Consider the following 16,352-nt stretch of genomic DNA (forward strand, 5'->3'; position numbering starts at 1 on the left):
ATGGCGGGTGCATTCAGCACTGCCTACGGCTGCTTTCTTGATGAGACGGAAGAGTTTGTGGAGCTGTGACAGAGACTGTCTGGCCCCCAGGGCCTGAAACGCTTCCTCTCTGGCCCTTTCCAGCAGAAGTGTGCGGATCTCTGCCCTAGGCTTGGCCGGTGTGGCAAGAGCCCCACCCACCCAGCACCGCCCTGGGGACCATGACCTTCCCGCCCCGTCCTCTGAGCTCCTCTGTCCAGGTCTCAGGACATGTGGGCTGGACAGACAGGCGGACGTGGGGCTGCCGGGGCTCTCACATGCTCAGCAGACGCTCATGCACAGGTGTGGAAAGGACCCCCGCCCGGCCCGGGCACTCACCCCACACCACCAGGTCGGCTGAGGCTTCATCCGCCCCCCGCGAGTTGGTGGCCAGACAGGTGTAGGTGCCGGCGTCGGAGATGTGCGTGGGGCTGACGAGCAGACTGCCCGACTCCAGGAGCGTGAAACGCGGCAGCTGGACCGAGCCGCTGGCCAGAATGCGCTCCCCTGGGGGACATGGGCACGGGTGGGCTCAGGCTGCCGGCCCGCTGCCCCCTGGCCACCCCCTGGCACTCGGCCATCACCAGAGGCCTAGACCACACCTCACCACTCCCCTGTCCCCTGCCCCAGGGTAGGCTCCCAACTTTAGGAAGGCCAACTGCAGGCGCCCCTGAAGGGGGCATGGCAAGGGTGGCAGGGCTGCAGACCAGTCTGGTTTCTGACCTGGGGACAGACACAGGATGCACGGTCCCAGAGCAGGGGGCCCGGACGGAGCCCGGGGCTCCTGCTGTCTCTCCTCCCACCACGCTATTCGCCCTTCAGCAGGGAAGACCAGCGCTGCCTCCCGTTGGCGGGCACAGCCCTCGGAGGCAGCTGGCACCTGGGCTGGGGGGAGGGGACAGACAGCTGCGACAGGGTGGTGACGGGCCGCCTGCAGAAGGATGCTTCTGGAGTCACCTTCAGGGGAGTGCAGGGGAGCGGCAAGCGGGAATAGCCAGTGTTGGGGTGCAGAGGGGGGCAGCCCTCATGGGGACAGACCTCCCACTGGGGATCTGGGTCTCTGATGGCTGGAAGGAGAGAGGGAGGGAAACCCTTGTGTCAGAGTGTGTCTGACAGTGTGGTATTGGTGACCATACCTGTTTTTAAAAGAAAATCCCACCTGCTTGTACAGAGGGGATTGTCCATGTGCAAGCTTGTGGGTGAGTGGGTCCTTTTGCACACGTGTGTGGGAATACTGAACTGGGAAGTGCATCAGGTTGGAGTGTTTATTTCTGGGTCTGGGCGCACAACCCACCAATACTAACGAAGCATCCTCTGTGGGTCACTCTGTTCTAAGCCCCGGGGAGACGGCAGGGGACAAAACTGAAAGCCTGGAATGGTGGGAGGCGGGGTAATCAGCAGACTGAATATGCCGATGACCTTGTGTATTAGAAGGTGGGGAGACAGAGCAGGAAGGGGGAAGAGGGAGGGTGTGGGTGAGAGGAGGTTCACGTGGGCAGAGGCTGGGGTGTGAGTGAGTGACAGTGTGTGCCCGTGTGTGTGTGTGTACATGTGTGTGTCCCTGGGGAGGGTTGTGGACGTGAGTGTACAATGCAGAGGCGTGGAGGAGGCTCGGGGTGGGTGGACTAGAGGGACAGCTTGGGCTTTGCCGGCTTTGCCTGGGGGGGGTGGGGCCCCCCTCCCTGTACTAGCTACCTCCACCACGGCACTACGTCAGCCAGCACGGGCTGGTCTCCTGCTTCCCAGACACGGTGCAGGCCCTTCACAGGCACCCGCTCATCTGGTTTCCACGCTGCTCCCAGGGATGTATCCCACCGCCCCCCAGTTCATAGATGGGAACGTTAAGGCTCCGAGTGAGTAAATAACTCACCCAAAGTCATGGATCCCACCAGAGGCAGAGCCTCTGGAGCCTGGAGCCGGATAAGGCAGCACACGTTGCGTTCCGTGGTGTAAAAGAAGCCCTCTGGGGTTGTGCAGTGCACAACCTTCCCAACTGTGCATGGGAAACCCCACCTGGCTGGCTCCGGAACTGAGCCCCAGGGCTGCCCGAGGCTTTTGGTCACCCTCTAAAGTCAATCAGTCTCAAGTACCTTTTTGCCAAGTGATGGCCGGCCGGGGTGCCCCTGAAGTCTCACAGGCCAGCACCACTGACATGCCGTCGATCACCGTGCTGTCCAGGGGGCCCCTGGTGATGTTGGGGGCGATGCCTGCAAAGGGAGACAGTGGGGCGTCTTAGCCACATCCGGTCCTGTCCTGCCTTACCGCTCCCATTGGTGAGGGTCCCTCTTCAGGGAAGGCTGCAAGTGTTCTGGTAGGACCCCGTGTCAGGAAGAACCAGAGTGCCCACGAGTGCCCCCTCACCACCTGCCCCGTGGAAGGACCCTGGTGACACCAGTCCCTGCCCTGCCTCGATTCTCAAGCCTCCATCTGGCGGAAACTGAGGGCTCCCAAGGGCAGCTGACACCCTCCATGACAGGGTAAGCGGGATTCACCTTTCATTAAACATGAAATCGAGGCTCTGGTTTGTAAAAGAAGAAAAAGACAGTGCTGGCCACAGAAGCGGCGGGCGTGACCAGCCAGAGTCGCCCGCTCCGGGGGGAAAGCCTTCTGGGATCCTATTTCTGCATCTCAGCAGCCTATTCTCAAGAGGCCCCTGGCTTGGAGGAAAGCTGTGTCCTGGGGGTGGGGGCGGGAGGAGGAGGGGAAGGGGGGGGACTCAGGCAGGACAGCGAAGGGGACTCACTGGTGACGGCCAGGTAGGTGGAGGTCTGCGCCTCGCCAGCCGCGTTGCGGGCAAAGCACTGGAGCATGCCGGTGTCGTCAGGCACCAGCCCGCTGATCTGCAGGCCCCCGTCGCCTCGCTGCCGGAAGCGGCTCAGCCTCCCCACCTCCACCAAGGCCGCGTCCTTGTACCAGGTGATGGAGGGCGGCGGCACACCTGGGGGTCGAGCGCCTACCGTTAGCCACCTCTGAGGGATGCTCCAGCCCCGTAGGCTGCGGCTGCAAGTCCTCAAGATTGGGGGGGTGGGGATCCTGGTGTGTTCTGGTTTCTAGAAACTTCTCAGTGCATGTTTGCCTGCTAAGTCGCTTCAGTCTTGTCTGACTTTTTGCGACCCCATGGACTGTAGCCCGCCAGGCTCCTCTGTCCATGGGGATTCTCCAGGCAAGAATACTGGAGTGGGTTGCCATACTCTCCTCCAGGGGAGCTTCCCGACCCAGGGATCGAACCTGTGTCTCCTGTGGCTCCAGCCTTGCAGGCGGATTCTTTACCCACGGAGCCACCAGGGAAGCCCAACCCTTCCCAGAGGGGCCACTACTGGTCTTGGAAGTGGGGAAAGTTGTTCTTAGATTCTCAAATGCTCATAGAGTAGGCATTCCAAGCAAATTTACAAGTTCCTGGGGTTAGTTCAGCTTGGGAAGGCTGGACATACTGTATTTTATTCTGGCATATTTAGCGGAGTCTTTTGTATGCTCTGGGAACCTCCAGCCAGCCTTTCCAAACCCAGGTGAGCGCACAGCCCCACGTCTAGGGGCTCGAAGGTGGGACGGGGGTTTCTTCGGAAGCCCCGTCCTGCCCCGCCCACACAGAGAGGAGCATGGGGGCTCCTCCTAACCCCTCAGCCTTGCCCGAGCTGTGTCCCCAGCCTGGCACCCTTTCCCCACATCCCCGGGCCCTCCCGTCTCTCCCTCTGCGTCTCTGCTCAAACGTGACCTCCACAGAAAAGCTCCCCAGGCTCCGTTCAATGGCCGCCCTCCGGCGCCGAGCCCGTCAGCCTGCTTCTCCTTCCCCCGCACTTTTCAACCCCGACGCCCGTGTCTCACCCACTCCCAGCTACGCCTTTGTTCGCGTCGTAATGTCTCTGAGATGAGGACGTGTCTTACAACCGACAGCATGTCATAATTTAATTGGCAGCCTTTTTTCTTTCTTAGTGGCGCATAAAATAATGGGGCATCTTACAACCCATGGCATTTTAGATGAAATGAAATAAGGTATCTTTATTTGTTTATTGGTCTGTCTGCCTCCCCTCATGAGAACGCACAGTTCTGGAAAAGCAGGGATCTGGCTCTTGGGTTCATCCTGCGCCTCTCCAGCCCCGAGAACAGTCTGGGCACACGTTGCCGAAAGTGTCAGATACTCAGTCGTGTCCGAGTCTTTAGGACCCCCATGGACTGCACCCCTCCAGGCTCCTCTGTCCATGGGATTCTCTAGGCAAGAATACTGCAGTGGGCTGCCATGCCCTCCTCCAGGGGGTCTTCCCGACCCAGGGATCGTGGTAAGCCCACCCCCCACCAAATGTGTGTCCAATAAATCACTGTCTTCCCCGCGTGTGATCTCAGGACGGGGGTCAGTGTGCCCCCTCCTCCTCCACAGGGCCCTCCCTCCTGCCAGGGTTACAGTCTTCTCTCTGCTCATCCTGTCATCCCATTATCCCAGATTGCACCCTGGTTTTGGGGTGTCTTTTAGCTCAGCTGAACTCAAAGGAGAAGGATGGGAAAAGCGGTCAGGGTGCAGGAACTCTGAGAGGGGCTGGGGGTTAAGTAGAAGTGGTCGCAGGAGACGAAGCAGAATGGCCCAGAAACCAGGCAGAGACACGTCCAAGTTCTAGCAGTTCTGACATTACGACAATATGGCATTGTCCGTAACTCTCACATTATGGGCAATTTGAGTCTGTCACCTGTCCTGAAATTACGGTAATTTGGATTCATTTGTAACCTTCAAGTTACGGTAACACAGGGTTGATTTCCAGCCCTGAGATTACGGTAATTTTTCCTGTTTGCTTCCTAGGGTGTCTGCTTATAGCCAGACTGACTCTCTGCTCAATGGTGAGAGGGTGGCGGATTTTAGAACAGTCCACGTCAGGGAGGGGAGAGGTTGAAGGTCTGGAGAGACCTCGCCCCCCTCCAACCAGCCCACCGGGTTACCTTTGGCCCGACAGGGGATGTCCACCACCTTCTCCATCTCCGCTGTGATGTGTCTCTCTGGCTCCTTGACAAACTGAGGTGGCTCTGCAGGAGGAAGGACGAGGGGGAGGGGATCAGAGCCATGCTCTTGTTGATACGGCCGCTGATCGGGTCACCCGTGCTGCCCCTTCACGTCGGGGGGATTCCAGCATTCCCACCCTGTCTCACCCAGCACGGACAGGTAGGCGCCGCGGACGACGGAGGGGACGCTGCTGCTACGCAGGACGGCCTCACACTCATAGTAGCCGGCGTCGCTGGCCGCGGGGTTGGGGATGGTGAGCCGGCGGTTGTAGTCGCTGATGCCGCTGGACAGCAGCACCCCATCCTTCTTCCAAATGATGTGCAACTTGATCAGAGGCCTGGATGGGCCGAGGGACGAGGCGGTCAGCTACAGGGCCTCCCAGGGGCTCGGGAGGCAGGGCAGAGTGTGGTGACGCAGCCAGGCGCCGGGGGCCAGGTGCCTGAGTTTGCCCTGCCCCTGCCACTTCCTAGGTGCAGGCCGTTGTGTGGGCTAGTCCGTCAGGGCTGTGGGCCTCAGTTTCCACGTCTGTACAATGGGGACAACTATGCCCTGCCCCCTGGGGGTTGTGGTGAGGGGAGACCTGGCCCACGATAAGTCATGCTCGAGGGCTCTCGAGAGCAGGAACGTGGCTCTTCCACACGCCTCTCTGCCTCTGCTCTGCCCCGTGTGCCGTGCCCGTAAGTCAGTGGATGCGAAAGTGTGGAAGTCCTGAAGTGCACGTCTGGGGTCTCAGCTGCAGCATGCAGGAAACTTTAGTTGCAGCATGTGGGGTCTAGTTCCCTGACCAGGGATTGAACCTAAGCCCCCTGCTTTGGGAGTGCAGAGTCTTAACCACTGGACCAGCAGGAAAGTCCAGCTTTCCTCTTGCTCGCGCCTTCATACAAGGAGGCCGGGGCGACAGAGGCAAATGGCTGCTCCCCAGGCTGCTCTGGATGTCAGAAGTGAGTGGACCCTCCACCAACCCCAGATGTCCTGGGCCGGGATACGCTCCTCTTGGGTGGGCCCTGCTTGTGTCCGACAGCTCTCTGACCACCGACCCTCCTCCAGGCTAAATACCCCATCTTCTTTCGTGGGTCCTCACGGGACATTTCTGGGCCTTTGTGAATTGCACCTGGTCTCCTCGGAACCTGCAGGTCAGAAGTGCCCGCTGGGGCTAAAGTTGGGAGGGGGGGCGGAGGCAGGACCCACCTGGCATTGGCCACACACTCCATGGTCACCTCCGAGCTCCCGGCCACCACGCTGGTGTTCTTGGGAGGAATGATGATGGCTGGAGCGATGGGGTCTGCAGGGCCGCTGACATCTGGGGAGAGGAACAGACGCTGGGAATCCCATCTGAGCCCAAACCCCGCCAGAGGGACGCTGCGGGAGACCTTTGTCCTTATTAGGGGGGGTGGGCAGATGCCCCACAGCCCCAGAGCTGAACCTCCAGACGCTGACCCTGGGGGACCCTCCCCACTTCCATCCTCCCCTGCTGGTGGGTCTCTGCACAGCGTCCAGGGAGAGCCCATGGGAGACCTCAGGATGCAACCCACATCCCCCCATAATGCAGCCATGCCCTCCTCCTCATCCCGTCCTGGTTTTTTTTGGCCTTCAGAATCCTTCCTTCTAGCTGCAGAAATGCCGTGACAAGGACAATACGTTGTCAGTAAGCCGACAACATCTCGTCAGCTTGCTTCTTCACGCGCCACCTCTTCCACCAGAATGCAAACTCCCCACACTGGGCTGAATACTGTCCCTCAAGTTCATGTCCATGACAGCTCTGAATGTCCCCTTATTGCAGAGAGGGGCTTTGCAAGTGCGGTCAAGTTAAGAGGAGGTCCTGCTGTGTCAGGGTGAGCCCAAAGTCCAGCACGAGAAAACAGATGACGACCGAGGACCTGCTGTACGAACAGCTTGGTGGCCTGTGGCCACCTGAACGGGAAGGAAATCCGAAGAAGGGGGGAGAATGTATACGTAGGGCTGAGTCACCTTGGTGTATAGGAGAAACTAACGTAAGACTGGAAAGCAACCATAAACTACAAGAAAAATTAATTAAAAACAATAAGAAATAAAAGTGTCAGTCGCTCAGTCGTGCCCAACTTTTTGTGACCCCATGGACTGTAGCCCGCCAGGCTCCTCTGTCCACGGGGTTCCCCAGGCAGGAAGACTGGAGTGGGTTACCATTTTCTCCTCCAGGGGATCTTCCTGATCCAAGGATCAAACCCGCATCTCCTGTGTCTCCTGCATTGACAGGCGGATTCTTTACCCGCTGAGCCATCAGGGAAGCCCAGTAAAGGCGGGAGACTTTCCTGCTTTCTTCTTTGAGTCTTTTGAGAAGGGGCCAGGCTCTTCTCTTCGTGGTTGGCCCAAACCCCGTACTGGCAGAAACTCCACTATATCCTGTACACCTGCTCCCTGGCTCCTGAAAATACAATCCCGGAGGACTTTTTCTCTCATTACAAATCCATCCAGTTGGCCCCTGTCCAGGAGGCTCCGGAGGTGGCAGGCCATAACGACTCGCACGGCCCAGGGCAATGGCAATTGTACATCCTTTATGGGGAAGTCAGGCCGCCCGGTCAGCCCCCGGGAAAAGGTTTTCCTGCCGGGCCTCCCAGGCCTTGCTGCGAAAGGCCCCGACAGAATGGGAATAAAATGTAAAAAATAAAGTAAAATGAAGGGGGAAAGAAAGGAAGCGTATAAACCAAAATAATTGCAACAATATAAAAGCCTCATGTAGGTGCCATAAAGAGCGATCGGATTGAAAGCTGCTGATATAGCCGAATCCATAAAAGTGTGCTCCACGTTGTTTATGACACGCCGGGCCGCACAGGTTCCGAGGCCCAGATTAATGGGGCTCGCAGAGGAGACAGACAGTCAGAGCCCCACGGCCCTGATGGGTAAACAGAGCCCTTGGAATTTAAAAATACGAGGGTGCCCCACCCCGCCCTGCCAGACCTTGCGGCTGCCTTGTTGGTTTCAGGAGGTTAAAGAGGAGACTGACACCCCCTCGAGGGTCTTGGGGTCTTGTCCAGGCCCAGGTGGCAGCTGGCACGGCTTGAGGGAAGGGGCCCCCCCGGATTCAGCAAAGGAGGGCCTGGGGCTCAGGAAGACCTGGTCTAGAACCTTGTTTCCCCTGCATCCACCCCGGGCATCCTGGGCACAACTCTGGCTGCTCTCCTCACCCCCCAAGTCTGTTTTCTCAGCTGCAAAATGGGGGTTAGAAGTCACTGCCTCTCAGGGTTGTGGGGATTCAGCCCCTGGCTCAACAAACCTTCTCTGGCCAAGGGCTCAGTATGCGCCAGGCTATGTGCCAGGCACAGGGATTCCCCTATCAGGGGAGATGGGCAGGGCTCTGTCCCCCTGACGTGCAGTCTGGGGAGAAGTCAGATCAGCTCTTAGATGTTCATGAGATTAAAGGTACCCGCCACAGGCGCCTGGAGGGAGGGTCCTGGGGCGTGGCCAAGTTGGTCAGGGGCTGGTGCAGAGTGCCTGGCCCCTAGTAGGTGCTCACCAGGTGACAGCCCCCTCCTCCAGGGAGTTGCCTGCTGTGCTTGGGGCGGGGGTGGGGTTTTTTTGCTTCTTCCCCGACCCCCAGCTCAGCCTGGACCAAGTGACAGAGCCAGAGGCCACCAGGAGGTGAAGTCATGACTCTCAGGAGCTGTTTGACCGAGGGAGAGAATACACGGGTACTAAGGGCTTCAGGAGGTCAGCAAAGCCTCCAGGGCCTGGGGGACGGGAGAGGGACTCAGGGAGCCAGAGGGAGAAGAGCATTCCGGAACGGGGGCCCTGTGTGGGTGCCGGTGAGACGAACTGGGGAGCTGGAGGTAAAGGTGGGTGCCAAGCCCAGGTGGCCTCAGAGCGCCCCCTGCAGACGTGAGGGTCCTGGCTCACGTGCCACCCTGCCCCCAGCCCCCTCTCCTGACCCGTCAGGGCATCTCTTGGCTGAGCCCGTCATGTCCTCAGAATCCTTCTTAACCCAGTGCCAACAACGGATCGGTTCTTGTGGTCGTTCAGTTGCCAAGTTGTGTCCGACTCTTTGCGACCCCATGGACTGCAGCCCGCCAGGCTTCTCTGCCAACGGGCTTCCCAGGTGACTCAGTCGTAAAGAATCTGCCTGCCAATCCAGGAGATGTGAATTTGACCCCTGGGTTGGGAAGGTGCCCTGGAGAAGGAAATGGCAACCCAATCCAGTACTCTTGCCTGCGAAATCCCACGGACAGAGGCGCCTTGGTACAGTCCGTGGGGTTGCAAAGAGCCGGACATGACTGAGCAACTAAACAGCAAAGACAGCACACAGCAGATTGGAGCAGACGGCAAGGTGAGCGCCGTTTCCATCCCTGCCAGGGGGAGGCAGGGCAGATTTGACTGGGGGAGGTCGGATCAGGGCCAGATTACTGAGAATTTACAAACTGGGCTAGGAGCTGGGAGTCGGCCCCAGGCGAGTATGTGGTCACAGAGCAGCCGGCAGGCGTGAGGATGAAGTGTCTCGATCTGGGGCCTCTTTACAGAGAAATGCTAAGCCCAAGAGGAAAACACTCTTAAATCCTAAAATTCTTATCCCCAGCCCTGGGAGGTATGTGTATTACAGTGTCCTTTCTAGGGAAAAGGCAGTTGAGGCTCAGAGTAGTGAAGGGGCTTCCCCAAGGCCACACAGCCCATGGTCTCAAGGCTGGGCCTTAAACACTCCTGCATTCCTTGCTTGTGCTGCGGGCTCCCCGTTTTCAAAGAAGGGAGGTGGGTTGGAGACGGTGGCGGGAGGTCAGAGTGAAGATACTCAAGGGGGGCCTTCAGGAACAGGAGGCTGGAGTTCCCCGGGGGTGGGGGGCGATGTGCCCGGAGAAGATAGGAAGGGGGGTTCAGGGAAGCCCAGGGACCAGGAGTGAGGCAGTGGAGGGGGGACAAAGAGCTGAGAACCAGGCATCATCCGGGGGAGAAGGAAGCAGGAGGCTGGAGACCTGGGTGAGACAGGGAGGACTCTAGAAGCTCAGGTTACAAGGTGCCAGGGATGGGGTCAGTGGGGATGAGCCCTGAGCATCACGGAGAATCAGGGTGGAGGAAGTGGGTTTCTAACCGGGAGGTCGTCGGGGATGGGGCCTGAGAAAGCAGGGGAGCGGGAGGGGGCCAGGACTGGGACTGAAGACCGGGGGGCTGTGTGACTTCTGCAGAGTCAAAGGAGCCAACAGCAGGTGCCTATTGCCAAAAAGGGGGGATGTGTGCACCTCTAGACATCCAGGGAGTGGCCATCGGGCTGGTGTTGCAGGCAGGGAAACCTGGTCCCATTATCGGCCTTGTGCATCATTAGTGAATGTCCCCGGGAAGTAAATTGCTTCACCTCGTCACCTGTTTCCTCAGCTTGCTCATCTGTAACTCGTGGAGGGGATTAACAGCCTGCCTCCAGGGACTGCTGTTAATGACGGAACAGTGGTGCCTGGATGGTGCCCGGCCCACGGGAGCGGTGGAAAGGGAGGCTCTCGGTGTGATGGGAAAGCAGAGGGCCCGCCGGGGTGGACCCGCCCTGGGAGGGCACACCTGACTGCCAGGGGCTCTCTGTCAGGCATGGGGGCTGGGCTGACTCCGGGTCTCCGGGAGGCCGGCCAGGGGGAGGGGGCAGGCACAGGACGCAGGCCATCAGTTCTGGACAGTGGAGTGAACGGGGCCCCAAGGATCCCCTGGGAAAGCTGCAGGCAAAGCAGAGCCAGCGCCAGCATCTCCCAGGTGAGCTTGTGATGTGGGTGGGGCCCTGGGACAGGAGGAAGCTTGGGGGTCCCCACTCAGGGGTGAAGCTGGGTCTCTCCCAGCGGCCCCAGGACAGTTTTGATAATAGGTATGGTGGGGGGCACCCACTCTGCTTTGCCACAGGCATCGTGTTGAGTGCGTGTGTGTGTGCTTAGTCGCTCAGTCGTGTCCGACTCTTTGTGATCCCGTGGACTGTAGCCCACCAGGCTCCTCTGTCGGTGGGATTTTCCAGGCAAGAATAATACAGCAGGCTGCTATTTCCTCCTCCAGGGGATCTTCCCAACCCAGGGATCGAACCCAGGTCTCTTCTGTCTCCTGCATTGCAGGCGGGTTCTTTACCCGCTGAGCCATCGGGGAAGCCCATGCTTTGCCACAGGCGTCCCGTTACAGATGAGGAAACTGTGGCTCGGGGACCATGCGACTGGACCACAGGTCAAGCGGGTGGAGGGCAGGGAGACAAGCTGCCCCCTGCCCTGGGCCGGCTTCCAGCTGCCCACAAGCCCAGGGCCGACCTGCCCCACCCAACACGGGGGGTGGGGTGGGCGGAGCACCACAGGTGGCCATGAGCTCTTGAGGGACCGATGTCCCTATGGAAGGGGATTGAATTTTATCTAATTTACACTTAATTAAAAGCAGACCCCCCAGTCAGTTATTAGAACACTCTACGTATGTAAAGAACAACTTGGGCTTCCGATCCCACCTCTCCAGCTGTACATTTTATGAAATCTAAATACAGATCACGTATTCCAGATGAAAATCCAGCATCCAAATTTGAGGAGATGTGCTTTAAGTGTAAAATACACACGGATTTTCAAAGACTTAAAAAAAAGAAAACAGTATAAAGTATCTCATTAATATTTTCTATTTTGATTGTATGTTCAGTTGATAATATTTTGGATATGTTGGGTTAAATAAAGTGTAATTAATTTCGCCAATTCCTTTTTCCTTCTGAAACAGTGAGCTACTGGCAAATTTTAAATTGCATATGTGGCTCATATTATAATTCGTTTGCACGGTGCAGCTCTGATCAGGACCCAGTGGGACCACCAGCCAGGTACGAACTTGTCAAGAGCTGTGGTGGTCTGAGTGAGGTCACCTGGCTGACACCTGGGCAGAGGGCAACTCTGGGGGTCACTGGCCTTTGCTCTCTCTGTCTCCATCTCTGAAGAGCATGGATGTTTCCCGAGGGATGAGGGATGCAAAGAGGCTGCCTGCCCTGAGCAGAGAGGGGCTGAGAGGGGCGGGGGTGGGGAGCAGAGGATGAGACAGATGAGGGAGACGCTGCTGGCGGTGGGCGAAGTCGCAATCGCTCCCAGGAAATTGGCTGGCAGGCCGGCAGCTGGGGGATTTGTGTCAGCGACAAGCACCAGGATTTGAAGTGCAGTCACTCGTAGGAGGAGAAATTAGCTGAAAATCAGCTGATTCTGCTCTCAATCCAGCACAAATCCTGAGAGCAGGGGGTGAGGGGCAACGGGGTGGGAGGAAACAGACAATGGTGTGGGGTAGGCTCGGGCAGACATGGGGGCGCTGAGGGAACCCTGCCTGTTCCTGTGGGCCTGCTGGAGGGCTGGGGGAGGGGGCAGAGAGTGAACGACCCCCGGCCCCCACCACCACCTGGGCTGGCCGGGAGGAGGCTGGTGCTGGGGGAGGAAGGCAGAGCAGAGTCGGAGGCAGGGAGGTTCCAACCTCGGGCTCAGGGTCAACTGAGTCACCCAGGAAGATGCCTGACCTTGACTAGGTCCAAATGACTCGATTCCATTAGACTCCAGGTATTCAAAACACTGGAAAATACATGGAGGAAAACACCCCCTCTGATAGCTCCTTTTCCCATAGAAACAGCAGCCCCAGACTGTGGGCTGGGCCCCCAGGATGCCAGGATGAGTGAGACCCTGGCTCAAGTCAATGTCAGAGGTCACACCTGTGACCCTCATGGGTCAGCATGCAGACTGGAACTCTGCTCCTTGCATCCAGGTCTCTTTCTCGGCAGACAGGAGCCTGGTCTCGGGGAGGGGGTCACTGCAGATATGGGAAGGGGTTCTGCAGGTGCTAAAAGGCTCAGGCAAGGGCAGGTCGGGACTGGGGAATGTTTTGAGCTTTCTGCAGCTTCCCAAGTGGCTCCGTGGTAAAGAATCCACCTGCCAGTGCGGGAGACGTGGGTTCTCTCCCTGGGTCAAGAAGGTGCCCTGGAGGAGGAAATGGCAACCCACTCCAGTATCCTTGCCTGGAGCCTCCCACGGACAGAGGAGTCTGGCAGGCTACAGTCCTCGTGGTCGCAAAACACATGTCCTAGTGACTCGTCAACAACTGGGCTTTCTGGGCCCTGGAAGACAGAGGCTGGGATCAGAGGAAGGACACAGGAAGGTCCTGTGCCGGCTGGCACCCTTCTCGTGCTGCTGGCGGGGACGTCCCCGAGGGACCGTGGATGATAAATGAGCTGGCTTGTGGAGCAGCAGTTGTGCAGATGTGAAGGATGTGAACATCTGGCTCCCGCAGGCGGCGTGGCGCTTGGCTGCTGCAGGAAGCTCTGGCTCCGTCCCACGGACTCGGTGACTCCCCACCTCCTCTGCCTCCCGGGGGTGGTGCGTGGAGCGGGGCAAGCCGGGCTGAAGAGAACGCCCACCCCCACCCCCTACCCCTGGCATCTCCATCAGGGGTGGGAAACCTGCCTTCGGTCTCGGCCGGACAAACGCTTCTCCGTTGAGGAGACTCAAGGAGTCACCCTTTCCGTTTGCTCCCCTCTGCACTCTGCCGCTGAGGAGAGGCTTGCCTCTCTCCTGCAGGGTTGGGGGCAGTCTCTGGCGATGGACAGGGGTACTTTGAGGCAGGAGCTGGGCAGAGAGCCTGTGTCCCATCAGCGAGGATGGCTCGGCTCTGACTGCAAGTGGTGTCTCTTATGTGCCAGTTGAGTGCAGGCAGTCAGCACACTTCTTTAACAACGAGCTTCCCAGCTCCTGGTGGGCTCTTGCCACCGGCACCTGAGCCCCGGGGGTGGCTGTAATCCTCTCATGCACACACTTTTCCCAACATTTCATGTCTCCCCTGGGTCTCTAGGGGGCCGGCTGACGGCCAAGCTAACTGTCCCTGCTCCTGAAACTATTTCAGACTCATGGGGATGGAGTCCAGAGTTCAGCACCCTCCTGGTTCCCTGGCTCCCGCTTCCACCACAGCTGGGACTCCTCCTCCTCCTCGGGACGGCTCCTCCCCTGCCCTTTCCCAGCCTCCCCACTCCACGCCATTCCATCTTCCCCACGAGCCCCGGGAGCCCCGTTCCCAAGATTTAATGACACGCTGACTTACTCTCCACGGCGAGAGTGATGGGCTGGCTCGTCTTGTTGTCCCCGTTCTTGTCGTTTACCGCCTGCACGTAGTAGCGACCCGCGTCGGGTGCCACGGTCGACAGGATGACAAGGGTGTTCTCCAGGGTGATGGCTCTGGGAAGCAGAAAAGGACTCGGCTGACAGGCGGGCCTCCAGGGATGTGAGGTGAGCAGGCACATGAAGCCAGGCGCCCAACAGCCCCTCCTCCAGGCCACCCCCTGGAACCACTGACTGCCTGAACTCCAGGCACAATTAGTTTGCAGAGAATCCCAATACTTTGCCAGCGCTGGGGACCAGATACAGAGCATGTCCAGGGGTCTGAGACTGGCCAGGTGACGCTGCTCTGTGTCCACCCCAGGCCTGGCTGGGGGCCGGAGCTCCCCCAGAATTCTACTCTTTCTGGTCATTTCTGCACCAGGACGATCCAGAACTAAAGAAATTCACTCCCCAGAATGAATAAATGATGAGAGATGATAATACATTTAGAGATGAGTAGACCCATTCCAGAATCACTGCCTTAGCCTAATCCTGAATCTGTTTGCTGCTGCTGCTGCTAAGTCGCTCAGTCGCGTCCGACTCCTAGAGACCCCATGGACTGCAGCCTACCAGGCTCCTCCATCCACGGGATTTTCCAGGCAACAGTACTGGAGTGGGGTGCCATTGCCTTCTCCCCCTGAATCTGTTTAGGTTGATTCAAAACCCACAGCCTGCCTGTGACACAGCCTTCTGGGGTTCACATGTCCCCCTCAGCCCCCTCTTAGGGTGCAAAAAGGAAGTGAAAGTGTTAGTTGCTCAGTCGTGTCTGACTCTCTGAGACCCCCATGGACTGTAGCCCATCAGGCTTCTCTGTCCACAGAATTCTCCAGGCAAGAATACTGGAGTGGGTTGCCATTCCCTTCTCCAGGGGAATCTTCCTGACACAGGGGTCAAACCTGGGTCTTCTGCATCGAGGCAGATTCTTTACTGTCTGAGCCACCAGGGAAGCACCTCCTTTTCCTTTTCCCTGAATCCAGCCAATAAGAGGGGCTGTCAGGGCTGGTTAAGAGGGAAAAGGGAAACCGGCTGGGCAGGGGGCGCAGACGTAGGAGGTTTGCTGTTGATCTGGTTCCTGGGATCCTGTCTCGTAGCCCCTCAGCCCCCGCATCCACGGGTCAGGCGAAGGGCTTGTCCAGGCGGAAGCTGGGCGCCCTCCGGGTGTGGGGGCAGGAGCCCTGCCCGGGCCAGCTCTGCCCAGCACCTCCTCTCCCCCATCCTCCTGATGACGAGAAACAGCGTTAGTTCGTCGAGTCTATCTCCAGATTTTAATGTGATATGCCCGAGACAGCTGTTAAACATCCTTAATGTTAGTTTAACAAGGACAAATCCAGTTGAATTCTTTTCAAATCCTCCCATTAGGTGCATGTGACAGACTTTTAAACGGGTTCTCAAATAAACATCCCCGTCAACGCCTTTCCAGTTTGGTCTCTCCCAGCCTGGCTGGGCCAGGGTCCCCCCTTATTCTGGCTTTTGGGGTTCCAGTGCTGGGTCTTATATTGCCTGCTGAGCTCCAGGAAGACAAAGCCTTCCTCTCCAATTCCTGGGAACCCTAATGGTGTTCTTTTTTTTTTTTCCTGAAGAAGTCTTTTAACCTCCAGCTAATCCACCCCACTCCAGTACTCTTGCCTGGAAAATCCCATGGATGGAGGAGCCTGGTGGGCTGCAGTCCATGGGGTCGCACAGAGTCGGACACGACTAAAGTGACTTAGTAGTAGTAATAGTAATTCTAAAGGAACTCAACCCTGAATACTCATTGGAAGGACTGATGCTGAAGCGGAAGCTCCAATACTTTGATCACCTGATGCGAAGAGCCCTTACTGGAAAAGACCCTGATGCTGGGAAAGATTGAGGGCAGGAGGAGAAGGGGACGACAGAGGATGAGATGGTTGGATGGCATCGTCCACTCAATGGACATGAGTTTGAGCAAGCTCTGGGAGATGGTGAAGGACAGGAGAGCCTGGCGTGCTGCAGTCCATGGGGTCACAAAGAGTCGGACACGACTGAGTGACTGAACAACAATAAATGAGGTGATGGGAGTGAGGACAGCGCCAGGCTAAAATATTTTAAAGTCAACACAGTGGGACAGGGATAGTGACCACATCCCCACGAACCTGCCCAGACTCCTCAGCGAAGTGCAAGGAATCCACTGCAGGGACCCTGGTCCTCCAGTGCAGCTTGTGGAGGTGGGTGAAGGCTGTGGGGGAGGGAGGCTGCCTAATCCCGAGTCTGTTTAGGTTGATTCAAAAGCCACAGCCTGCCTCTGACAGAGCCTGCCTCTGACA

The 16,352-nt window shown here is 58.0% G+C and overlaps 1 protein-coding gene across 4 annotated transcripts in view; it reads right to left on the bottom strand.

The window, feature by feature from the left end:
- The window catches only part of SDK2 (sidekick cell adhesion molecule 2), a 265,615-nt gene that overhangs the window by 81,800 nt on the left and 167,463 nt on the right, over nucleotides 1-16,352 (bottom strand). For all 4 annotated transcript variants that reach the window (XM_086355961.1, XM_086355960.1, XM_086355962.1 and 1 more), the window contains 7 exons: nucleotides 14,015-14,148; nucleotides 6,191-6,302; nucleotides 5,149-5,339; nucleotides 4,942-5,025; nucleotides 2,762-2,956; nucleotides 2,109-2,225; nucleotides 358-525 (listed from right to left, as the gene is read on the bottom strand). In XM_086355961.1, coding sequence (XP_086212087.1) covers nucleotides 358-525; nucleotides 2,109-2,225; nucleotides 2,762-2,956; nucleotides 4,942-5,025; nucleotides 5,149-5,339; nucleotides 6,191-6,302; nucleotides 14,015-14,148 — 1,001 coding nt within the window. The remainder of the gene's footprint in view (nucleotides 1-357; nucleotides 526-2,108; nucleotides 2,226-2,761; nucleotides 2,957-4,941; nucleotides 5,026-5,148; nucleotides 5,340-6,190; nucleotides 6,303-14,014; nucleotides 14,149-16,352) is intronic.

Source organism: Bos grunniens, chromosome 19, assembly GCF_055505025.1.
Source record: "Bos grunniens cultivar Pamir isolate PY7600 chromosome 19, Bosgru_T2T1.0, whole genome shotgun sequence".
In the NCBI taxonomy this organism is placed as follows: Eukaryota; Metazoa; Chordata; class Mammalia; order Artiodactyla; family Bovidae; genus Bos; species Bos grunniens.